The sequence below is a fragment of the Ambystoma mexicanum genome, chromosome 6p (assembly GCF_040938575.1).
Source record: "Ambystoma mexicanum isolate Mex_15411 chromosome 6p, UKY_AmexF1_1, whole genome shotgun sequence".
In the NCBI taxonomy this organism is placed as follows: Eukaryota; Metazoa; Chordata; class Amphibia; order Caudata; family Ambystomatidae; genus Ambystoma; species Ambystoma mexicanum.
In genome coordinates this window covers 1,253,489,652-1,253,515,216 of record NC_090935.1, presented here as the reverse complement: position 1 = coordinate 1,253,515,216, position 25,565 = coordinate 1,253,489,652, and the positions used below count along the sequence as shown (strand labels likewise).

Genomic DNA, 25,565 nt, shown 5'->3' with positions numbered 1-25,565 from the left:
CACTCAACGAGGAGTTCCGTCAGGCGATAGTGTGGTGGGGCGTCCGTTCTGACATCGCCCGGTGCCCAGGGTTTCAAAAAACTCCATACCAGGAGACGTCACCACAGACGCTTCACTGAAAGGCTTTGGGAGCCCACACCGGACGTCTGCACGCCAGGGGCCTGTGGCTGCCTGAGAAGAAGGATCTTCATATCAACATCCTGGAGCTACAGGCAGTGTTCTGAACCCTGAAGTCGTTCCTTCCATCTCTGAAGGGCAAGGTAGTGATGATTTTCACGGACAACACTACCACAATGTTCTACATCAGGAAACAGGGGGGCACTCGACCCCCAGCGCTCTCCAAGGAAGCGCAGGATTTGTGGTGCCTTGTTACTTGTTCCTCTTCACTTAGCGGAAGAACACCATTGCAGACTCCATCAGCGGGGAGTAGCGCTCCTGCCTTGAGTGGGAACTTCGGCAGAACCAGGTGGACCGCATCTTCGTCAAGTGGGGCAGGCCCCAAATGGATCTGTTTGCAACAGCGGTGAACTCCAAATGCCAGAAGCTTGCCAGCAGAATCCACCAACCAAGGAGCATGCGGGACGTGTTCTCCTTCCTGTGGGAAGGCCTGTTCCTGTACGAGTTTCCTCTGTCGCCTCTCCTGCTATGAGTCATCAACACACTCAGACGGTGCCAATACATGATGATACTCATCGCCCCGGTGTGGTTGAGGCAAATTTAGTGCTCGGACCGTCTCAGCCTGTCAGCGTTGCCTCCGGTCAAGCTGCCGATAGTTCTGGATCTTCTCACTAGAGAAGGAGGCACAATCCTGTATCACATCCCAGGATTGCTGTACCTGAAGGCTTGGCTCCTGCATCCCTACAGTTTGGTGGCTACGAGTTGCCTGTGGGCTGCAGCGAGATCCTCGCCAAGCGCAGGGTGTCCTCGTCTTTGAAGTGCTACCGTCACAAGTGGAAGCGTTTCGCTACGTGGTGCCGGTTGCAGAAGATTTCCCCCCTCAGGGTCACGGCCCCACAAATTCCTCCGTACTTGGTCTCCTTGGCCAAGGCTGGCTTGGCACACGCTTCTGTCAAGGTGCATCTGGCGGCTATCTCGCACTACACCAGGTCTCCCGGAAGATCTTCACTGTTGTCTCACTGACTCATCGAGGAGTTCCTCAAGGGAATCTTTCGATCTTTCCCACCGGTGAAGACTCCTGCCCTGCTGTGGGAACTCAACGTGGTTCTGACCAGGCTCATGGGGGCCCCCTTCGAGGCGATGCATCAGGCCTCTCTCAAGTTCCTCTCGTGGAAAATTGCTTTCCTGGTGGCCATTGCCAGTAGGGTGGGTGAGATCCAGGCCCTATCCTGCAAGCACCCATACCTGACTTTCCACAAATCAAGGGTGGTGCTGCAGATGCACCACTCTTTCATGCTGAAGGTTCCGTCAGAATTCCACCTCAACGAGCCTTTGGTGTTGCCAGTTTTTTCCCGAAAAATTTGTCGCTGGCTGAAAGGGCCTTGCACTCGCTGGACGTTGCTTGCTTCTATGTGACGCGTACAAAATGTTTTCGGAAGACTTCACAACTGTTTGTGAACTTTGGTCCTGTTAACCATGGGAAGGCCCTGTCCAAGGCTTCCATTTCAAGCTGGCTCTCAGGCTGCATCATGCATTGTCATCGGTTGGCGTACCAACCGCTGCCTGGCAGTTCGAGAGCCCACTCCACCAGAGCGATTGCTGCGACGACAGCATTCCTGTTTGGTGTGCCGCTATTGGACATCTACAGGGCTGCTACATGGAGGTCCACGCACACAGTCAGGAGGTTCTACTGCATCGACGGGGATTCCAGGGTGGAGTCCAGAGTCGGCTCAGCAGTGCTACGCGGCCTGATCACTTGAGGTGAGTCTGTTCCAGGGGTAAGATTTAATTGCTTTTGTTGAGCCTTGCCACCTCCCGTGGTTGTGTAATGTTGTACTGCTATGTATTCGTTATTCATGAGCATGTGAATCCATGCTATTCCCCATGCTGGAGAAGGAACAAGTTACTTACTTGTTTGTTTGTTTGTTTATTTATGTTGCACGCCAGACCCTGGGGTAGCAGGGCGAATTTGACAAGAGGGCTTACAGCATGTTTACAGAAATTACAAAAATACAGAGCATGGAGAAACACATTTTCTTAGCTCCGCAGGGTGAAGGTAAGGCAGTGACGTACATATACAAAAATGGTTACAGAAATTATATCTGTACAGAGTATAGTAAAAGCAGTTCTCTTAGCTCCACAGGTGGAGGTGAGGCGGTAGGGTACATATACAAAACGGTTTGCAGACAGCAGGTCATCATGAAGTTGACGTTAACAAAGTAGCAAATCTATAGCAGGTGCAGTTACATAGCATTCTCAATGAGCCATTCTATTGTGTTCTTTCTAAATTTGTCGAACGTTTGGTCAGCTCTGAGAGTGTGGGGTAGGGAGTTCCACAATTGAGCTGCCCTGACAGGGAAGCTAGATCCAACTTGTAACTATTGTTCTCCAGCATGGGACTTGCATGGATTCACATGCGAACCCTCCCTCCAACCCCTAAGCGTCTCTTCTTGGTCATACTGCCACTTTACATGCTTACCAAATCTGAAGATGGCTGCCAGAGGAGGGGCTTAGGGAGAGAACTGTCATTGGATGGGGCAGTTTGACCCAGAGGACAGTGACTAGTTTAAAGGAGAAATAAATGTAAGTGAAAGTGAAACTGTTTTTTCTTTTACCGAGGATTCCCAGCCTGACGGGAAATATTCATGTGCATGTGAATCCATGCCAGACCCATGCTGGAGGAGGAGGCTGACAGGAGCTCAAGGAAGAACTGCGAGCCCTGTTGTTGAAGGGTGCTGTGGAAGAGGTACCTCCCGAACAGATTCTGGCCTCCATGGACTCAGGCCTGAGTGGTCACTGATGCGTTGTACCGCTCACTGCAAGTACTTGCAGGAACGGCCTTTGGTCAGCAACGGAAGCCAGGTGGCACATCAACAGACTGGAGTTGCAAGCCATCAGGTTAGCCCAGAAGGCATTTGCTACCTCTCTGGAGGGAAAGCGTGTCCCGATTCTGACGGACAATACAGTGGCTTTGCAGTACCTATACAAGCAAGAGGGCGTACAATCTTTCCCCCTCTGCAAAGAGGCGATGCAGCTGTGGTTCTAGCTGTTGGAGAGCCGGATCTCAGTCTCAGCAGTTTATCTGTAGGGGACAGAGAGCGGTTTGGTGGATGCTCTGAGCAGGCAGAACACAGTCTCAGACGAGTAGGGAAGTTTGCCAGGAAGTGCTAGAGGAGGTTTTTCTCTCACTGTGTACCCGTTTGCCACAGAGTCCAATAGGAAGTGCAGGCAGTTTTGCTCTAAGGAATTCACAATGAACGATGTGCTAGGGGACGTGTTTATGGTGGACTGGAGCTTCCCTCTCCACTTTGCCTTGCCTCCGATCCCCATCATTCCTTGGTTCTCACGAGGCTCAAGATGTTCCGAGCATCCATGATCCTGATCGCACCGGATTGGGCGAGGAGGACCTGGTACTCGGACCTACTGGATCTGGCCATCTGCCCACCTCTGTTTGCCTCGGCAGCTGAACCTCTTAACCCAAGGTCGGGTGCATCACCCAAACCCGTAGTCCCTCAACCTACATGGGTGGCTCTTGAGAGGATGAAATATGATGACTGGGACCTCTCTGAGGAGGTACTTGAGGTGTTGCTGGCTGCACTTGGACCATCTACAAGATCCCTGTATGCGTGCAGGTGGAGAAGATTTGAGACGTGCTGCATGGAACGAGAGATTGACCGTATCGCTTGCCCCACCACTACAGTGATGGAGTTCCTTCTGTCACTGGCCTCAGCAGGCCTTCAGGTCACCACAGTCAAATGATATTTGTAGGCCTTGTCTATGTTTGAGGTCCCCGGATCAAGGTTCATATTTTACGATCCTGGTGATGGCACAATTCCTGAAGGGCCTTGTAAATATGTTTCTGCCAACTCCCTTTTTTGTCCCAGATTGGGCTCGTAATCGTATTGGATGACGCTTCCCTTTGAGTTTATGCACACTTGTTCTTTGACTCTTCTCCTTGAAGACAATCTTCCTAGTGGCTACTACGTCCACTTGGCGGGTGAGTGAACTACAGGCTTTATGCTGCAAACCGACCTTCCTGCATTTTGTTTCAAGAGAGTCTTGCTCAGGATGAGACCAGGTTTTCTTCCAAAAGTTGTCTTTGAATTCCACCTATCACGGTCCATTGACCTCCCGGTCTTATATCTGCCACCACACTCTTCTAAAGAGGAGGAGCATTTTCATTGCCTAGATCCTAAAATGGCCCAAAGTTTCTACATCGCAAGGACCCCTAAGTTCAGAAGAGCTGATCAGCTCTTTGTGGCCTTCTTCTTAGCCTGTAAGGGCCGGGCTATAACTAAGCAAACTTTGTCCCAGTGGATCACCTTCTGTATAGTGGGATGTCACCAGTTCGCAGGCAAGAAATTGCAGCAAGGCATCAGGGCACATTCAACTGGGGGAAGGGTGGGTCTCGGCATCAACCGCGTTACAAAGGGGAGTCCCTGTTAGGGATATTTGTCGCGCAGCAACATGGTCATCCCTTCATACTTTTACTTAACCTATAATTTAGATGTTGCTTTCATAGCTGATGCACATTTTGGTAGGGCGGTGCTTCAAAATCTATTAGTCCAACTTTCTGCCTGCTTCCCTCCTCTGCTGCTTTGGGAGCCTTATCATATGAGGAATCTGCTAGAGAAAAGCAAACCATTGAAGGAGAAATTACTTACTGTAATGTTCTTTCTATAGTATCTTCTCCCGAAGATTCCTCATCTCCCCTCCCATACATCCCCGCTCAGAAAGTCATTGGTTGGTGCACATCTTGGCTTTTAACGATGGCTTGGTGATAGACCTTGGTAACTGTCTTCTGTCTTTCTTGCCACATGTTGATTCTTCCAACAACAACAAAAAAAATATTTTTCTGACGCTACGTATTGTTGTGTCTGTCACAAGTTCTTCCTCCTCCAGAGGTTTATGGTTTTTTACATTTTTCATAGTCTTATTAGCCTGTTGTGATCTCTGTTTTCCTATGCAGCGTGATAAGCTCGGGCAAAAAGGAGGAAGCAGAGGTATGGGGCACAGTGACAGTTCATATACGACACCTGACGTCAATTGCAGAGCTGACGATAGAGTACAGAGCAAGACGGATCGGCGGCCGAGTCGAGGTCCACTACGCCAGATAAATAATCAATAGAAAGAACTTTGCCGTAAGTAATTTTCACTCTCTGCTAAGTAGCTACTTCTAAGTGAATTACCTTGATATATTGAATTGATATTCACACACTGTCCCTATTCTAACCTTTTCTTTCCCTGCAAATATGAACGAGCATTTAAGTAGACCAAACATGACAGTTAATCTGTTACGAGATGTACCAAGCATACCATATGATAATCTAGTACTTTCTCTCTCGCTGTCTCTCTAACCCCTCTCTGTTGCTCACTTTCACCCTCTATTTCTCCTTCCCTCTCAATCTCTCCGTCCCTCTCTCACACTTTCTCCATTTCCCTCTTACTCTGCACTCTTTATCATTCTTTTTTCTCTTGATCTTTCCCTGCATCTCTTGGCCAGTCTCTCTCTGTGTGGGTTATAATCTCTATTTGGGCGCGTCTATGCTAAAGCACCCTAGATGTTGATAACCGTTGGACAACCAGAGAAATAACACTCATTTTTTGAGTTTGGGGTGTGTCTTTTTTTCAAAAGCACCTATTACAAAAAGAGGGAGGGTTTTTATTGTACTAACATTGTAAACTGTTTCTGATGGGTTCCCCCCTCCCTATCTCTGAATGGAATTTGCAGCTCATCTATTCTTTTCAAACTGTTCCCCCATCAGGGGGTGCTGTGCAGCTATGCATCGGCTCCTCCCAATGCCTTTACGCACCCCGCGCCGGACATGACGTTGGAGACCGTAAATATGCCTTGTGACGTCAATTCCTTTTTTCCACACACTCAATTCGCTCCGGGAACACACTGTTCCTTTTTCGTCGAGAATTCCCAACCTCACAAAGGCCTCAGGTTTTAAACCACAGGCACATTGTGGCTGCCAAGTGTCAGTCAGAACCCCAAAGGATTTGACTTTACTGCTGTGACGAATAGCGGGAATTCATCCCTTCTCCCCAACGGTGAACCCCGCCTCGCCCACCTGTGAGGCTAGGGAGGTGAGACCGCTCAGCAACACCCTCCCTAGGGGTAGAGGAGTGGGACCTCACCGGCAGAGACTCTTGCTTAGGGGACAAGGACTCCCATTCCTGTGCGGAACTCCCTTAAGCATTTCACATGATGCATACATGGGACTATCTAATATCCAAAGTAGTGTCAAGTCTCAACACTTGGCTGAAGAAAAAGATTTTATGCCATCACCAAGAAGAAACCGAAATTAACAGCAGAAGAAGGCAGAGCTGGGAAGAGCCGCAGAGCCTGCGACGTACAGAGGTGCTCTGAGCACAAGAAACAAATGTTGTAAGATCAGCATGTGCAGAAAGCGAGAAGCAGAGGCCCAAAGTGCGACAGTGGCGTGACCTGAAGGACGTCATGGTGCGCAGTATGCCGTCTAACAACGCCAACGCTTTACCGATCAGGAATTTTCAGATGCTCTGATCCCCACTTGAGGGAACGAGACTCCAAGAGACAGCGAGAGAACCGCAAGGAGAAGATGCTGGCGGAAGAGAGATGACAGAGAAGCCAAGCGAAGGAGAAGCTTCTGCGCTAGTACAGGCCCCAGAGACGTAGTAAAGGTAAATGGGAGAACCGGTAGGCTGAGCGGGACACATTAAACAAGCTCAGAGACTCTTCTCAGTACACATGATGAAATTGTAAAACTAAATCTGATCAACTTGAACAGTGTTTATGTAAGAAGAACGATCATAAATGATTCTGAGAGATCGATCAGAGGAACGTGGGTCACACTATCATATGAAGAGGGGTAAAACACCCAGTTACTCAAGGAACAATGAGGAGAATGTAACAGAGAAAGAATTTGATAAAGTGAAGCCAGAGAAGCCTCAGGAATAAGTGATGTATACAAGACAGACTACGCCAAGAAAGTTTGAAGCATAATTGCAAACAACATAAATGAAAACACACTTTCCACGATTACTCAGAACATGTTGGTCTGCATAAAAGGATTCAACAAAGGACAAAGAAAGTAATCCTTAAAGAGCAGAGGAAAGCCAAAAGTCTGCAAAAATGAACTAAAGGAACTGGTAAAGAAAGTAACAAGAGAGTATTTGAAAATTCAATATTAACAAGAAGCTTGAAAGATTAAAGAGAAGTGCGAGAAGCATCCATCAGGAGAAGGGAGTTATTCTCCTGAACTTAGTTTGTTAGAATAGTGGTAGGGTCAGTTAGCATTAGTTTTGGACAAAAGACTTATTCCTTTAAAAAAAAATCATGCATGGGATCCCGAGCTGATGTTAAAGAAAAATGCGCTACGAAAAACACACTGTATGAAGAAGCCGCTAAGTAACCAAGTAGCTGGCATAAAAAAAATAAGCAAAGCTATAAGAACTGGCTAATTGCTCACAAGAACATCTTACAACAACGTGATGCTGAGCTAATGATGTCCACACTTGTTAACTGAAACATGAGTGCCTTAATTCATTAAATTATGTAACAGACCCGCAAGCAGCTTTATCTGGCAGTATGGTTTCAGAAAAGTAATGGACAGAGCATTACACAGCTATGTTCTCGAAGGAGGAAAAAACAGATTCATAATTACCCAAACTGAGTCAATGGGTGATCGAAATCGAAAAAAGCTGATATCCTGCAAAACATCATGAAAATCAGCTCTTCGAGAGGCTCTGGCTCTGATGGGCTAACACACCAGATTCTTAAACAGCATCCTGAACAGTGGGCTGAATTTTGTTATCTGCTGTTTGAGATGCCTAGAGAAGTCTGAAGCAGAAGGCGGAGAACCCAGAGACCGACCAGGTAGAGCCAGTAGAGACCCTAAAGGTACAATGGCCGCAGGGGGAGGTCGGAAGTGGGACCAGAAAGCCCTGGTAGATGCCAGAGCTACGATATTGTGTCCTAAGGGAAGCCCTTGGGGTACAAGTTAAGGCTGCTAGCGATAGGGAACTGCAACACCAAGGGGAGAGAATCCCACAGATCTGGGACTCACATTTTCTTATGAAGATGTACCCCAGTCATCTTCATAGTCACAGTACCTGGCAAGAGAGTGAACCAGGACTGCCACACCCAGTCACAAAGAAAATACAGGTCTGGGACCTGCATCTGTAAGATTGGGGACTCATATGAAATGAGAACATTTGAAGTGCAAAGTAAGCCAGTGGAAGTGGAGGTATTCCTCCCTGAAGATTGTGTATGAACTGTGAATTGTGAAAGTCTGAGAAGGGCTTGGGGAAAGGGAGTCATTCTGGCCAGCCCTTGTGAACTGGAAAGCAGGGAGACCTCAGGAGAAGTAGACAATGCCTCCCGCTGACTTCCCAAAAGATTGGGTATCGTGCAACTAGTCAATAGAAGGCCCGTGGGAGGATTGATTCCCTGGGCTATGCGAGGACATTGAGAACCATATACTTAGAGAAGGGAGGCATTCTTCAGGCACCCAATAGAGAAGAACAGCAATGTTCGAGAAGGAACAAGGTAATATTGGGACTTTTTCTTTTACATTCGAACTGAGCCCTTAAGATGCTACAAGCTGGAACTTTGTTTCCTCAGACAAGAACTGAGACCTGGAGAAGGGAGTCTTTCTCACAGGTGAAATTCACCCTACAATTGGAACTATGGCTCATCGTCCAAGAAGGCAGTCATTCTTCTGGACCAAAAGACACATTACCATTTGTCTTATTAGTTAAGTGTGAGGGATAGAAGTAGGTATTTTGACACAATGGTGGGCTCTTTTTAGTTATTTGAACATTCTGACCAACTCATTAGTTCTTTATTAGAGGCAGGGAAACCCCTGTTAGAGTTAGGGAGTTAGGTTTTCTCTTTATTTTTGCCTGAATAAATGTCTTTGCCAATCACCATGATACTATTGTGTCAGACTCAGACTACTGCACTCTTTCAAAGGGTAAAGGTGAAGTAACAGTCTCATTCGAGGTGATATGGCACTGGGCGCTGGTCCGAGGACAAGTCACCCTGGCGCAAGGAGAAAGAAAAGAAGCAGCCGCACTGCATCAATCTCACACTGAATGCAGATCTTCTCACAGCATTCTTCTTCATCCTCCAAGAAAAGGAGTCTGCATTTCAAAGACTCACTGGAAACAGCACTGAAGGCTCCATTTCCCACCCAGTCCTCCACCCCGGAGGAATTGCATAGCTTCTGCTTGAAGATGCTCAACATCCTCGGCAAGATCCAGTCTCTAGCGGTTTTGGCCCTGGCACCAATGGGACCCGCTGCATTGTCTCAAACCGTGAGAGCTCATAAAATGTAAAATTGCAGCAAGTGTCTGCGTTCGGGCTGATTCTGAGGACATTGACACTTCAGTTGTTGTACTGCTTGGACCACTCACTTGTGGTGTTCGTCCCTCAGCCACCTTCGCCCTACGAGGGAAGAGTGTGTCTGCCCCGGGAAGATTTCAAAGCAGATGATTCCCATGAGGTAGAGGAAGATGTAACCCTAAAAACCGCACGACAGCCGCAGCCTACTTAGCCACCCAGGGTGCGAAACCCCTGTGAGACAGACTTCCTCCACGTGTTCCCAGTGAACTTTCCCTATTCAGCACAGAATGGTCACAAACCACGGCTTGGGCCTTGCAGGTTGTACAACAGGCATACTGTCTCCATGTCCATCAGCATGCTCCAGACCACTTTCTTCACACCTACCCTTTTCTTCCAGACCACTTCCTCCTGGACGAGGTTCATCAGCTTTTCTCAAAAGGAGCGGTAGAACTAGTACCACATCCAGAACGAGGGAGGTGGTGGTAGACTACTTAATTTCTGGTGCTGAAGAAGGAAAGGGGCCTGTGTCCAATCCTGGAACTAAGGATATTGAATTTGTGTCTGAGAGGAGAGAGGACACATTCAAAATGGTGCTTTGGCCCAGATCCTGCAAGCCTTCTATCTGCAGGATTGGTTAGTTTCACTGGACCTTCAGTATGCGTACTTCCATGTGTCTCTTCATCTGATGCCTTAAAATACCTGAGGTTCGTGGTAGGCCAATATCACTACTAGTTCAGAGTCCTACCGATTGCCCCTTTTTCAGCACCCATGGTTTTTCCCTAGCTGCTGGCAGTGGTGACGTCTCACCTCAGGACAGAAGACATCCATGTCTTTCCCTCCCCATGTCTTTCCCTACCTGGAAAGACTGGCTTGTCCGAGCTCGCTCCCCAGACCAGGCATCAGCACATCTGTTCTGAACATGTAGTCTACTGCACTGCTTGGGCTTTTCCTTGAACTTCAAAAGTCCCATGTTTTGCCATCCAAGTCCCTCCGCTTTCTCTAGCGGTCTTGGACACTCGTCTGGACAGGACATTCATGCCTGTGGGTTGAGTGGGAAACATCTCTCTGATCGTCCATCCACTAACATCGCCGGTGACAAGTTCCTACCTCAGCCTTTCTGCGTTTGCTGGACCTCATGGCTTCCTGTATTCTGGTAGTTCCGGATGTGCGGCTATGCAGGAGGTCGCTTCAGTGGCTTTTCCATTGGCAGTGGTCTCAATTTCAAGGTCACATGTCAAACCTCCTATAGACCTTACATGGTGGTCCTTGAGAGACAACCTTCTGAAAGGTTCATTGTTTTGTCAAACCTGGCGACAGCTTTTCTTTGGAAACAATATCATAGATGAGGAATATCCATCAGAAAGAACATTACAGAGGTGTAACTAATCGATCCTTTACAATGTTCATTTCTAATGTTCACTTCCAGTATATTTTTCATCATCATTAAACTTCCACAGTTGCCTTTCTGATCAAAGCACATTATGAAAATGTAGAATAACCATTTAAATTATTTTCTGATTGGAAGTTATGTTTTCAAGATGGACCAGTACTATTATACCTTTTAGAAATACCCAAATGAGAAAGGGAAAATGGAAATATAGTACCCGTGAGGGATCCAATCTGCTTTGCATAACATCAAAGAGCTTTTTGGGAACCTAAAAATGACAGCAGATCTGGATACCTGACAATTATAACTGTGATAAATTAGCTTGAATTCATAAGTACATAACACACACTCCTTTCATTTTTCACAGCACTTACACTAACATTAAAATGTTTGTAACATTGAACCTTATATACTGATTTGTACACCGTTGGGATTCGGATGGGAAGATAAAATAGTTGCAACACCAGTGACTCCAGTATGGGTCACAGAACTCCCTTACCTGCGCAGAATATTAGCCAGGACTCGGAGCAAGGTTGGCTATGCACATTTTTACTTCCAAATGTACAGATATCCTGAGAAAACTATATATAAACATTAAAAATATTGTAAAGGTGAAAGGTACCCTACAGGTGTCAAGTTGTTGTTTTCTTGGTTTGCACACAGAAAAAAAGAACACCTATATATAATAAAATAATGCATTTGAAGTGACTACAATAAGCAGTCAAGTCTCCGGTGTCTCTTTGTGTTTTCCTATTTTTTATTGAATAATTTTACTCCCTATCATTTTTGTTGGAAGTATGTGGTTCTTCTTAGGAACTAAAAATGGCTGGTAAGCTGCTTATTCGAGTTCAATCGTGTAATCGGGAACCTTTGCTGCATCTCTAAATGCAATAAACGTCGCCTGAAACTAACTTTTATTTGATTTTTAATTCAGGGTTTAAAATATGGACATAGGTCGAGAGAAACGGTGCTCTACAGCATGGGCAGTCACCTTTTAACAGTAGTGCAGTACTTTGAAGTCTGTACGGCCGTTGGAATTAGTCTTTGGTCAGGTGTTGCAAAAGCCACATTTTGAGAGATATGCGAAATTGGAGAATTGTGGGGGCATTCTGAACCGATACTGATACCTGGTAGGGATGTAACGGTATTACGGTATACCGTTAAAGATACCGTGAACCACTTAATTGAACAATAATAACCGTCAGATTGTTTATACCGGTACACCGTTCATACCGTTAAGTGTGCTTTTCAATCTGATTTGGAAAGGCTGCAGTAAGCAAGTGCTGCGCAGTCTTGGTCTTGCACTGTTGGATGTGCCGTCTGCCGAGTAGTTTCTGTTGGAGCAGTTTTTAATGCCATTCCATAAACCACACGTGCCTGACACAAAATCAATATGTTAGCAATAGGAAGAATAAATACAGTGCCAAGAAGGAAAAGGGTTTACTTTGGGTTGGCGGCTTTGGGGTTTATATATTTATAATGGATAATGTTTTCTAAACATATGACAATGGGGGATTTCCCTGATTCTATCATTGAAATTACATATAATAAGTCACACTGCAAAATGTACTCATCTCTGAGGGTATTCCCTGCTGCCATACCAAAGGGTAACATGTCCATGATTACTGAACACCTTTTGGCCTGAAAGTAAACTAAGGGGTGGGGGGTGGTGTGTGTGTGTGTGTGTACGTGTGCGCACGTGTGTGTGTGTGTACGTGTGCGCACGTGTGTGTGTGTGTGTGTACGTGTGCGCACGTGTGTGTGTGTGTGTACGTGTGTGTCCTACCATCAGGCTCCAATGATCTCTGGCATGCAGGTTATCAAGATGGCAACATGTTCATCTTCACCAGTAGCCAGTGGGGGAGCTAAAAGCCTAAAGGATCACTTAAGAAAAGCTATTCAGTTTGGTTTGCCAGTCGCAGCAGGGCCCCCCCCTCCTCTCCACATGTGTGTTTGTGCTTGGTGGAAGCAAGGGGTGGCATTTCAGTGGAAAGTATGTTGAAAAGCCCAATTCTGACCCTGGGTGCCTGGTTTTGTTTGTGATGATAAATCTGACAATTTATGACTTTTAAGAAAATATTTGTTAAGATTAGTTAACTCCACCTGCTATACCGCGATAACCATGATATACCGTCATTTGGCAATAAGGTTATTGTACCATCATAAAACTAATACTGTGACACCCCTAATACCTGGATCGAGTTCCTGAGGATGGGTGCGTGACAAAGATCCTCTCTTTGCAGACGAGTTGTGTTCTGAGCTGGTTAGTGCACAAAGAGCATGTGCCACCAGATATATGGAGCTTACCCACCAGGTATGCTGCTGTGCTACTTGTAACTGCTTTGTAGATGATACGTGCAGTATTGAACAATTCAATGGCCTGGAAAGGAAGACAATGTTGTTTCCATAAGACGGGGTAATTTAGGCAAATTTCCGCTCACCTGTAATAAAGCATACTGCAGCATGGTAAACTGCGTTTAGGGGAGCCAAGTGAGCGGCTGGGGGGGGGGGGGGGAGGGCCATCAGGAAGGGCATTTGCCCCTTCCGAAGGTCAGACCACAAGTGCCTGCACTACAGTACAGAAGTCCTGCAGAGGGATGAAGGGCTTGATTTTTTCAAAGGGTGGAGGGTTTGATGCTACCATTCAAATGAAAAAGAGGGAATTGAGACGTGGCATCAGATCTGTAAATGGCATATATAAGGAAGCATTGAAAAAGGAGGTCACACGATTGAAGCAAAGATATAAAAACTGGCTTGAAGTGCACAGATTTTCAGTGTTTCGTTGAGTTTCTGACAACATGTTGATAGCACTGCAAGGGTGCAGAAGTAAGGATCGGACACAATCGTGGCACATTTTTGGATATAGACTTTTATTAAGAAAGGGTTGGAAAAAGGCCTCTCTATCCCTGAAGCTAAAAGGGGTTTCCCTACCTCAAAGGAAACTAGTGAAATTGTCAGGAAGTCCCAAACCAAAATGTCTGTCACTGTTGTCTCTGTCATTATCACAGGGAGTTCCTCACATCACCCACATACTCGCACTACACCCGGGGTCAAGAATTTGTTGCGCGCCTGGTGCACATTAGGGCCATAGGTCTGGCATTTAGCATTGTGTAGGCTGTCCCTCCAATATGGACGCCCTGAACCACATCCAGATTCCTGCCAAGATGGCCGACAGCAGGGCCATTTCGCGTCATACAGATCTGCGGCCTAGCATGCATGGGTGGGTGTCTATTTAAACCACACCCATGATTTCCTCCTCTCTTCGCGTTACCCTGTCTGCAGCAGCGTGACGCTTACTGCAGGCTCCAGCTTCCAGCAACCCGATCCTAGGAAGAAAGAAACCGCTTGAAGACGGGCCGCTGCAAGGAAAGAACAAGAGCACATACAGAGCACTCACCGTGTTGAACATCGCTTATTCACAGATCCTGTAATCCCGGCGCCAGATCTGTCCTTCAGTGGCTCCTGCTTCATTCTGCGCCGTCTCCGGTGCCGTGCCTGTCCTCAGCAGCTCCCGGCTTCATCCGCTCCAGGTATATCAGCTCTTGCCCGGCACCTATAAAAACAAAGACAAAAGGGAAGAGAAAGTAAACGCACAGCTTATAAAGGAAGAGAAAGCAAAAGCACAGCAGCAGTAAGCTGTTTGCAAAGACTACCACGCGCGCATGGCAGCAGCAGCGCATGCATATTAAACCCCTGACAGCGCACACCAGGAAAGCAGTGCAGAGACGCTGAGAATAAGGACAGAATTGCGCAGAGACACTAGCAACAAAAGCCAAGACTAACGTGAAAAGACAGACATTGTTTAATCAAAGCCACAGCTGGTCTGGACAGAACCAGTGAAGCAACTGGCGTGGATGATGAGCAGGAACCAAGCGCCCCTGTGACAGTCAACAGGCAGGAGTGCGCCCCTGTGAGTCAATAGGTGAGTCCAGCCTTCCACGGTTGGGGGAGATAACCAGGGGGTACATTACAGAGGCATGACAGACATGTTAGTTTTTAGGAAGGAGTCCAATCCAGCACTATGCCATGCATCCAGGTGTTACTGCATCCTGCAGCTACACACCACACTCCAATTCCTTCAACCCTACACTTGGATGGTGTTCACTTTTAGCGCCACACGAGTGTGGGATGACAAGAGGCGAGGAATCATCAGAGTCCATGCGCTCCTGCAGAGTCCAAAGTAAGCGTTACAATCTCAAAACCTACCTCTGTCCCTAATGCTAATCCTCTAAAGTAACTATACCGGGATGATCTTGTCTCAAAGTAAAAGGTGTTCTATGTATTTTCAACCAACAGAAACGTTACCAGACTCCCTGGTAATAAAAAGTGCTGCAATATAATGTCCCGAAATACAAAATTCTAATACAAGGGTTGTGCTTCTTTCCTACAGACGACTTCTGATTTTATGCCCATTCCTCTAGGACTACTGAGCCCCGTTATCCCTTTTGGTAAAGTGTCCTGGCGCAATTCACAAGGGTGCATTTTGTGTTCATGCTTCTTTATCCTACCAATTTGGCACAGTTTTCTATCAAGCATAGAATTCCTTCGGTCAGTTCCAGGGTTCTCTACCCTCTTATTCTCAACATCATGTGGGTGCGGGGCTCAAACACGCAATATTTTGCATGCTTGGTTCACTCTCCTGCCAAGCAAGTGCTCTCTCATGGATTGTCTCTCTCCCACAGTGTCTTAGACAATCTTAATCTTCATCATTGTAAATTTTAATTTCTCGTATGGGTGCAGATCCCAGACTCGCACTGTTGCGTTGTATCCACTTGGTTCACTCTCCTGCCAAGAATACATCTCTTCCTGCTTTGCTTCAGGGTCCCTAACCCACTTCTTGCAGCTTCTGGGTACACCCTGTTGCTTCCCTGGACCTCTAGCACCTACTGGGTATCCTGTGTACCTGTTTGTTTGTTTCCCGTAGGCACTGGCGGTTCCTGGGCAGCTGTGTCCCATCTCGAGGCACCGGTAGCATTTCGGTATCTGGCAGGGTCGGTAGCGGCTTTGCAGTCTTGTGACTCGTCCTGACGGCATATTCTCTCTCGCACATGCTTCGCCAGGGCCTGAGGTGCTCAGAGAATTCACTTGGCAGCAACTTGAGTAGTCGTCTCGTCATGGACCACGTTCAGGTTCTCCTCTACCTCCTGTTACGGCTTCCTGTGCGGCTCGTGTCAGCTGCTCCTGTGCACGGCTCCCGCTGTTCACACTCGGAGGATTGATCTCCCCCTTCCACGTCCCGGCTGAGCTTCTTTTAAAGTCCTGCGTGGGATTGTTGTACTGCTTGGGCCCCTCACTTGTGACGGGAAGCTAGACTGCTCACTATGCTTCTCTAGAGTGATTTTTGGAAATGATCTTCACAGTACCAGTTTCAAAAGTACATGCATGATACTTTGCACTTTCTGGTCTTTCAGTCTTGACATGGGTGTAAGGTTGGCTGACTTGACAACAAAACACATTGGCTCTATCTAGAGGAGGAGGGTTTAGGGTTGTAGAAAGGGTTGAGTGTATTGAAGCAGGGTCAATTGAATCATGGTCATACTGTGTTCTCTGATGATGGTCCTCCCTAATCCCATACAGGGATCCCCCCTCAGTGCACCACATCCAGGCGGGCTAGTGTACTGATGATGCAATGCCCTGGTCCCATGGGAAAGGTTTCCCCCTAGCGGAGAAGGGAAGACATCCTCGGATTCGTCACAGCACTAATAAGTAGGGGTACTTGTGCTTTCTGGACTCTCATTAAAAAGCCTAGTCCACAGGAATGCCTTCAAGTGCAACCTATTGCAGAGACGTGTTGGGTGGAACACTTTTCTAAAGTGTACGGGAAGGTTTTGAACTTGGAACTTGGTAGTTTAAAGTTTACAACTAGCGAATGGAGTTTGGAGTTTACAGCAGAGGATGTTGTAGTAATTATTAGTACATGTAAATCCTCCAAGGTGCCAGGGACGGACGGCCTATCCAATGCAACTTTTACGTCTTTTCCTGCTCTTTGGCCCAATATTGGCTGTTTTATTCCAGAATATTAAATGGGAACAACATATTCAGAGTTGTGGAAATGCACAAACATAATACTGGCCTTCAAAAAGGGAGATAGGTTAAATTCTTGTAATGAGTGACCTATCTCCCTTTTGGATGCTTTTAGTAAAAAGAAACATCAACAGACATCTGCCCTATCACCTGGGCCAAATCTCAAATTGCCTACTTAGGAGCGAACATTCCGCATAGAACTGAGAGAACGTACCAGGCCAACTTCCCGAAGTTGATCGGAACTCTATTAAGCGATATGTAACGGTGGAACAAACAGGAGGTATCATGGCTGGGGAGAATTACAGAGTTAACAATGAACCTGGTTCCTAGACTGCTCTATCAGTGCTTAGTCATTGATTCAGGGGAGCTGCTAAGATTACAAAATGGTATCCTGAATTAAGTAAGGGCTAGGAAAAAAACGAGAGTTGCCAAAAGAGTGGGATGCAGGAGTTGGTCTTGGGGTCCCTGACGTCTCTTGATATGCCCTGGCTGCACAATTATCACACGCCTTCACCTGGCAGACTAACAGTAGCCAACCCCAGTGGAAACCGATAGAAGAGCATTAGAGCGCAACCCCCCTTGTCTGACTTGCCGCACCTCGTGGCAACACGCGAAGTCCCGGGCACAGGCCCATTAACTGCCACTAAAAATACAGTCCAGAGCTGGAAGAGGGCTACAATCCAGTGGGGCCGTTGGGTCCACTCACCCCAGTATTGAGCAATACACAGTTCACCCCAGGACACAATCTAGCTGGATTCAACGCATGGCAGGAGGGGGGCTTGACACACGTTAAGGACTTTTCCACCAACGGGACGCCACTCACCTTTATGGAATGCAAAGACACATTTCAGATCCCAGAAACTGAAAGATACGATATGTCCAACTCAGACACTGGCTGTCCCAGCATAGGACTAGAACGCGATGGAGCAGAGAACTGAACCCGTTAGAACTTACATTAACATCAGCGCCCCCAAGGGGCAAAATATAGGCCCTGTATAAGCTCTTGGAAAAGGGTGACCCCAGTAAGAAAGAGAACTAGTTGCTAAAGTGGGAAAGGGACGTAGGGAGAGAGCTGGAGGAATAGGGGCGTATCTTTTCCCGGATGCGCAAAACCTCAAAATGTATCACAAACATAGAAGGGGCTGTAAAGGTATGCTTCAGGTGGTATATCGCCCCGAACATTCTGAATAAAAGTAATCCAGGGCTGTTGCCACTTTGCTGGAGGGGATGCAACCTCTGTACTATCTCTTATGGGCCTATGCAAAATCAACGCAATTCTGGAGGGCGGTAGTGGACCAGATCAAATTAATCATGTGCCTGACGATACCATGGGACCCGGGGATTGTATTACTGGGAGATACGGAAACGGGGGTGTTCCCACTCAAAGGCAAATGGTGGACCTGATCACCCACCTTCTTACTGCAGCTAAAATTACCATTAACTGTCTCTGGAAGCCATTAGAAGGCCCAGCTCTTTCCATGTGGTGGGCAAAATGCTGGGACACAGAAGTGGCTGAGAAAATGACGGCCTCTCGTGTGGGAGTCATGGGGAAATTCTGCAACACCTGGTCCCCTTTTTTTGGACAATACAGAAATATTCCCAGGGAAAGTGACACAACCACCAGATCTCAAAGCACTGAACCTTGAATTAGCACCCTATGTCCCACCATTTGCTAATGATACGATATATTGTACTGGATCCATTGGATGTATGTTCCTATATTGTTTGTGCTGCCTCACAATGTCACTAAATCAAATTGCACCCTCGCTTTGACTTGATCCAACTTTCTTTGTTAAATACCAATAAAATGTAATGTTGAAAAAAAAGAAATCTTCTCGGGAATACTCAGAAAAAAGTTAGTCATGGGCTCTGTCGGCAGATGTTATGGATGGTGTCATGATCTCTGCTTCCAAAAGGTCAGGGTTTTCCCAACTCCCTTGGAAGCAGATCCATAACCCAGGTTCCGAGGGCCAACCAGTCCCAATTGGGACCTTTTGGACCCAGTCCTGGCGCCAGTGGCACCAGGCTCATAAATATGCCCAGTCCCAGCGCTGGAAGCGCCGGGCTCATAATGCTTGGGTGGACTTACCTGCAGCAGACCATGCTGCTTACTTGCCTGCCAGTTGAGTCTCTGATCCTCTTCTGTGTGGAACTACTTTTCCTGTTGGGTGGGGCAGGAGCCACTCCCTAGATTCAGAACACTGGAACTCTTCTGGAAGGCAGGAACTCTTTTCTTACCAAGGCGTGGCTGTGGAAGGAGACACCTAAGCACTACAGGAGGCTATTTAAACCACACCCGGTGGATGAATCTTGCTTTGCGTTATTCTGCATTCTCAGCAGCAGAACGCTCATCGTGTCTTCTGCATCTGATCCTGGGCCTAAGGAAAAAGGCTTACCATTCTGAATCCAGTCTTCAGCAACACCTATAAAGACAAGAAAGAACAGGTTAGCATTATGGTCTTCAGTGACAGCTCTTCACTTACCTGGTCCATCGGCTGCCACCAACGCCTCGCGCTGCATTTCGGCATCTGAAAGACAAAGGCTTACCTACTCTTCGTGCGCTCCAGAGGTCTTCACACTGCATTCCGGCATCTGAAAGACAAAAGCTTACCAACTCTTCGCACGCTCCGGAGGCCTTCGGCGCTGCATCCCGCATCTGAAAGACAAAACAAGGTGCGTTTAAAGACATTGGGGAACTTTAATACTCACGTGCCATTACTCCTTTCCACACCTAACCCAGTGGGTATTCCGGCACCCTGCAGCCGCTCCGAACTTGTACCTGCAAAATAAAAGACAGTTAAAGCGCATCGTGAAGCAGGCAACAAGCGCTTACTTACGTGCTTCCAGGCGCTTCTATTCATCACACGGACTCCATCTTCAACTCACTTCAGCCCGTCATCCGCCATCGCCGGAACCTGCAAAACAAGAGCCATCATTACTAAAGACTTTAAAGACAATAGAATTACTCGAAACTTACCGTTCGTGCAGTAAACGACGGACAGCAGTCAGTAAACGACGGACAGCAGTCCTCTGAAGTCAAGAGGCCTGTGCTACCGATCCAGTGAAGAAACTGGTTACAGCACCCTGCCCCGAGGCAGATGGAGAGCTCGGCATTCACTTACCTAAGACATCTTACTCTTGAAGTCAGGCATACAGTGCACAGAGGTCCAGCCCAAGAGCCAACCGGGTGCTACACATCACCTTGGAAGATACGGTAGTCGCCCAGTCAAGACCGGCGCCTCTGCGAGAATCAGGTGAGCGTTACAGATGGAAACCAGGCAGGATTTAGGAAAGGTGTGGGAATGTCTTTGAACTGTTTCATACTACAACTCTTATTGCAAGTAGTATCAGCAACGTTTCTGATATATGTGACTTTCCTAGACTTAACCCAAGAATTCTATTGTGTCAACCTTCACAAATTATGGAGCAAACTACAACAGAAAGGCTGCCCAGATAAATTATTGAGCATTCCTGTGACTTTCCACTCGAACACTAGTGTAAAGGTACGGTTGGATCTGGAGATAATTATTGTTGCATAATCAGGACATATTGTGGGCTCCGGCAAGGATGTGTCTTTCATATAAGTGATGCAAATTGTTCCTTGAACACCCATAAATGCTTGTCCCCCTCGGCTGGGTGAATTACAAGTTCAGTATGTGGCCTACGCTGATAACCTGGTACTGTTTGATCAGACCCCTGTAGGGTTGCAGAGGTCTGTGAATTCCTTGGCTAACTATTGAGATGACCTGGATTTGAAGGTCAATGATTCAAAAGCACAAATCTTGATTATAAAACCATGGAAACAAAAAAAAATAAAGGATGTAACTGGTGAGGGTCAAAGGATTCACGTGGTGGAGTTATATTTGGGTTTACATTTTTGTCTGAGCTGGATGACAAACAAGTGTATAAACCGCTGCAACCGGTGATGAGCGTTTTTGGCTCAAATGAAAGCAGTAGACAAGCAGGTTAGGCGTTTTTCTAATATACCACTGCTGAGATTTTATAGACTGAAAATATTGCCAAAGCTAATTTACGGGGCAGAGACTCGGTCTTCAGAGCTGGAATGGGTACAAGTTGGGGACATTACTTTGGCAAAGATGTCTAGCTCTTCCAAATGGCTTGCCAGTTAGTGTCATCATACGGGAATTATACCTTACATCCGTACAAGCCATGATAGATTGGAAAAGGTTACAAATATATAGTAAGATTTTATCCCCTCAGCCAAATTGTCTTTTCTGCAAATTGAAAGATCAAAAAGATAAATTATTGAAGATGATTGGATCGAGAACAGAGAACACATTATGATATATCAGCTATTTTCTTACTTTTGGGCTGAAGTAAAGCTTTAAACAAGACCTCTTATTTACTTTGATACCCTCTGCGAATTATTAGAAATTAGTTTATTAGGGTAACATTTTATTTATATTTAACCAAGGAAATTTTAGGTGTGAGAAATAAGATCCCCAAGACGGAAAGAGTATGTTATTGAGACTGTAAAGTGGGAGCATTGGCTGAGGCACTTGTCCGTCGTGAGATTAACCTAGACAGATTTTGACATAGAATCCTGAGGGCTCAACAGATTTTGTTGTCGCTTGCAGTATTAGGATTTTTAAAATCCGTTTTGGTTTAAAGTATTGGTATTAATAATAGTATGTAGAATTGATGGGGTATTGAACAAACCACATATTTAAACAAATTGGCACATTTTAATTCTCTCTATGACACTAGTATGACTTTTTTTTATGGAACTTAGTATTTTGTAAATGTTTTAAAATCTCTGGTCAGGATAGTAAGGGATGCTATGTATGTACGTATTATGTAAATATTGTGATGTAAAGTTGTGAAAGGTTTGAATGTAAACCAAATCACAATAATATAAAAATCAAAAAGTGGATTATACAATTCAGAAATGTACTGAAGAACATTTTTCCAATGTTACAACTATATTTGTGTTTTGTTTTAGGCTTTTGTCAACAATTTCCAAGCTGCCAAAGATGCACTGACAGAGGTAACAGTCCAAGCAGCAGAGAAGGCTGCTTCAGGTGTGAAGGAACTTGCCCAGAGGAGTTTCCGGTTGGCGCTTGATATCAATGTCAAAGCACCAGTAGTGGTGGTACCACAGTCTGCCGTGTCCTCAAACCTTCTTGTGGCCGATTTCGGTCTCATCACTGTCAAAAATCAGTTTGTCATTGTGACCACAAAAACCCGGTGTACCCTTCCTCCTGTCATCGATTCCATGACGGTGAAGCTAAGCGAACTGAAACTTTATAGGTAAACTCTCATCGCTTCTTTATTTCACAATTAACATCTTCTGGAAATACTATCTCTTTATGCTCATAATCTTGTTTTTTCCCTGTTCCATGCCCCTTTTTTCCTAACTGTGGGCTGCAACTATTCAGATTTTCCAAAACGTGCAGGCAAGTACAGTGTTAGTCATATTAGCAGTGTCCTACTGCATGAAGAGCATTGATTATTTGCATGCACGTTTCTTGACCTGATCTCACGACTTGTGGCGTTTGCAAACCTTTGTAGAACAAGCAGCATGTGTTGTAAGTGTAAGGTGAATGTAAAACTGCATGCTGTAATAGCAGTAACGTTTGGTATGTTGATCATTTGGCAGTGATGGTGCATGCATTTGACACAATTTAGTTAGGCTTTTTACCCTTTTCTCAGCAGGACGTTTATCTCATTTCAAATTGGGTCCCTCCTCCCACAGAATCCCCTTTTTACATCAGCGAGAGAGCACTTTCTCTGCCAGCCGTTTGCAAGTATATATTTGGAGAGATCCGGCTGCTCAATGAAGCCTGAAAAGGGAATCTTGCTTAAAACTCGGTTCCAGCAGCTGCCCGTTTTAGTGGTCATTGGAGCCGTTTAATAAGCTGGGAGCCTTGTGAATGGTGCTTTTACAAGCGTGCTTGGTTTCCTTTCGCCTTGGTACTTTGATGTGAACCATATTAGTGCTGTTCAGCTGCGTTTACAACAGTGTGTTGATTTGGTGCATACAATACTTGTCATTTTTGGCCAAGCAAATGCAGTAGGCATTTTAAAATGTTTGCCATTCACGTCCAATGAAGGAAAAACATAGACTTGGTAAAATAAAACACACAGGGCCTCATTACGACTCAGGCGGTAAGGGGTTTACGGCGGCGTAAACAGCGCCAACCCTTACCGCCTGATTCCGAGGTCCCTTAGCGCCATGGAGGTTTTAACACCTGCTTTCAGCAGGTGTTAAAATCCATGGCGCTAAGGGACCTTGATGTTAATTACGCCACCGTAATTTACGGTGGCGTAATTAACGCCTTCCCCACTCCCATTATGCCCTATGGGGCAAAAATGGGAATGGGGAAGGGTAAATGGGGATTGGGGACTTACCGCCCCGCCAACCACCATGGCGTAAACATAGTTTACGCCATGGTGGTAAAGGTACGACCCAGGCGGTAACTTACCGCCTGGGTCGTAATGAGGCCCACAGGCTCGAACAATTTGCAGAAAGCAATAAACTATCCTTTTCTAATCGGTGTACCCAAATAATTCCTGTAGTGAACTCACTTTACATACTCACTGTTTGACTACAGAAAATTAAAGTGAACAATAATCCTACTCCCTGCATTGTACTAGTGCCCTACTATGGCCGCCACATTTGTGTGAAATTGGTATCCGACAAGCTGGTGCCTGCTCAAGTCCATCATATATCTCTACCTTTAATTTTTTGTGTTTCACATCCCCACTTATTGCATGGCGCATCCTGGAATATTGGGCATTGGCCAAAAGTGAGAAGTTGGAAAGCTAGTGCAATGGATTGTTTTCTCCTGCAGCTTCCTCATCAGATGGGTATCTTCTAGCCTCAGCTGCTCAAACTATTTTCGACAGGGGGCATAGTACGACTCAACTCGAGCATCGATCCCTCTTGACTCGACAATGCCTCTTGTTGGTCTGCACATGACGTTGCCTACCATATATACTATGCCCCCATACCTGAGTTCCTTTTTTCTGCACTAAGCAGGCTGCTATTCATAACGCTTCTCATGAGAGAAAATAAAATGTTGACAAAATTGACAGATTCGATCGACTTTCGTCGATATGTCTGCTCTTAAGGCATCCGGGTTCACACGTTGCCAAGACTACAACTCCAAGATGTCGATCACTGTTAGGCAGAGTCCTGTGCGGTTCCCTTGGGGAACACTGCAAAAAGATTAAGACTACAGGAGTAAGCAGTAAACCCAATTGGTAGCAGTCTGCACCACCCAGATTTACCTGGTAGCTGTGGCTGAGCAGTCAGACTTCTCTCAAGAAGAGTAGGGCAGTATATACAGTATACACAATAGGACCAAAAACACAGTAGTGCAAACAAACACTGACCAGAGCTTTGTATAAAAAGTATATAATTATTTATTTAAAACACACTTTAGGCAATATACTAACACTCTAAATCAAAAGCAAGTTAAAACAGAGTCAGGTAAAGTATACACACCTCCCTTAATACCTATTACACAAGTCAGAGTTAAGACACCACTATTTGTCAGAACAGATGTGAGCGCGTAACCTAGATGGCACTCAGATAGTTAGGTTAAAGGGAGAGAAAAAGGCAGAGCATAGATATAAAACAGGTCCCAACACTTTTAGGAGTTCTCAGCAAGAGAAGAAGGGCAGTATATACTGTAGAGCCAAAGTTCATAGGCCAGGCCCACTTTAAATGGAGCAAAGCGAAATGTTCCCAGAAAAACACGGTTTTAAAATGCACTAAAAGTCTTTGCAGAATGTTCAAAAGAGGTTGGGGTGATTCAAGAAGGTAAAGTTAGAAGGTCTGGGGCCAACCCAGTTGGCAAGCCAAGGATTTAAGAGTCACCTTGGGCAAACCGAAGAAAGGGAGGCTAGGTGGAACACAGTACCTTAAAGAGAGAGTAAGCTCCAGCGGTGGCAGTTGTTCCTGGCAGTGGTTGCAGTTCGTTGTTCCGACCAGGGAAAGACAGGATCTCGTCGAGGAGGAAACTTGGAGTCGATGCACTGCACAGGAATGAAACCAGCCGCGGAGTTCTCCGGTTAAAAGGTGTTCATTTTTTTCACAGTCAAAGTGGTGAAGCTTGGCTATCTGGCCGCCGGGGTGCTTGGCACGGGCGATTCGACCAAGGAACGTCTTTGGAAGGCAAAAAGGGTGAACTGGTTGGTCCCACCAGCTCAGAGGAAGAAGACCCGTCCAGCAGAAGATCTTCTCTTGTCGTTGGGAAAAGGGTGAGTTTGTTGCAGCAGGGCTCCACCGGTGGTGTCGTTGTTGCAGATGGCTCAGCTTCTTCCCTCTTTGGATTCTTAGGTCCTGTGACGACTTCTGAAGTTCCAGTCCCAAAGGCTCTGCTTTTATGCACAAAAACCCCCATTCATCAGCCTAGCTGTCAATCACACATGCGAAGTGGTGAGCTGGGCGGCTCACCACTGGGCCAATCAGAGTGGAGTGTGACTTGGGTTGCTAAGGCAACGCAGTCCAGGGTGCCAATTCCCCCCTCACCCCTCCACCCTTCCTGTGGAACCCAGACAGAGTGGCACCATTTGGAGGGCTTCTGTGGAAAAGCCCGCCCAAAAGTGGAACAAAGGGCTCGACCTTGGTCAGAGTTTCAGAGACGGACACAAACGCCATTTTAGAAAAGAGTTCTGACAAAAAGACTCAACCGTTAATTTAATATTAAATAAATAAACCAGCGGTATCTTTAACAT

At 46.2% G+C, this 25,565-nt stretch overlaps 1 protein-coding gene across 5 annotated transcripts in view; it reads left to right on the top strand.

Annotated features, from left to right (window-relative positions):
• The window catches only part of VPS13A (vacuolar protein sorting 13 homolog A), a 2,994,934-nt gene that overhangs the window by 1,161,870 nt on the left and 1,807,499 nt on the right, over positions 1 to 25,565 (top strand). For 4 of the 5 annotated variants that reach the window (XR_011280366.1, XR_011280367.1, XM_069625904.1 and 1 more), the window contains exons 33-34: positions 21,823 to 22,130; positions 22,259 to 22,276. Coding sequence is in view for 3 of the 5 variants with exons in the window: in XM_069625904.1 (XP_069482005.1) it covers positions 21,823 to 22,130; positions 22,259 to 22,276 (326 nt within the window). In the remaining 2 variants the exon portion in view is untranslated. The remainder of the gene's footprint in view (positions 1 to 21,822; positions 22,131 to 22,258; positions 22,277 to 25,565) is intronic. The other variant, XM_069625905.1, reaches the window with a different exon arrangement.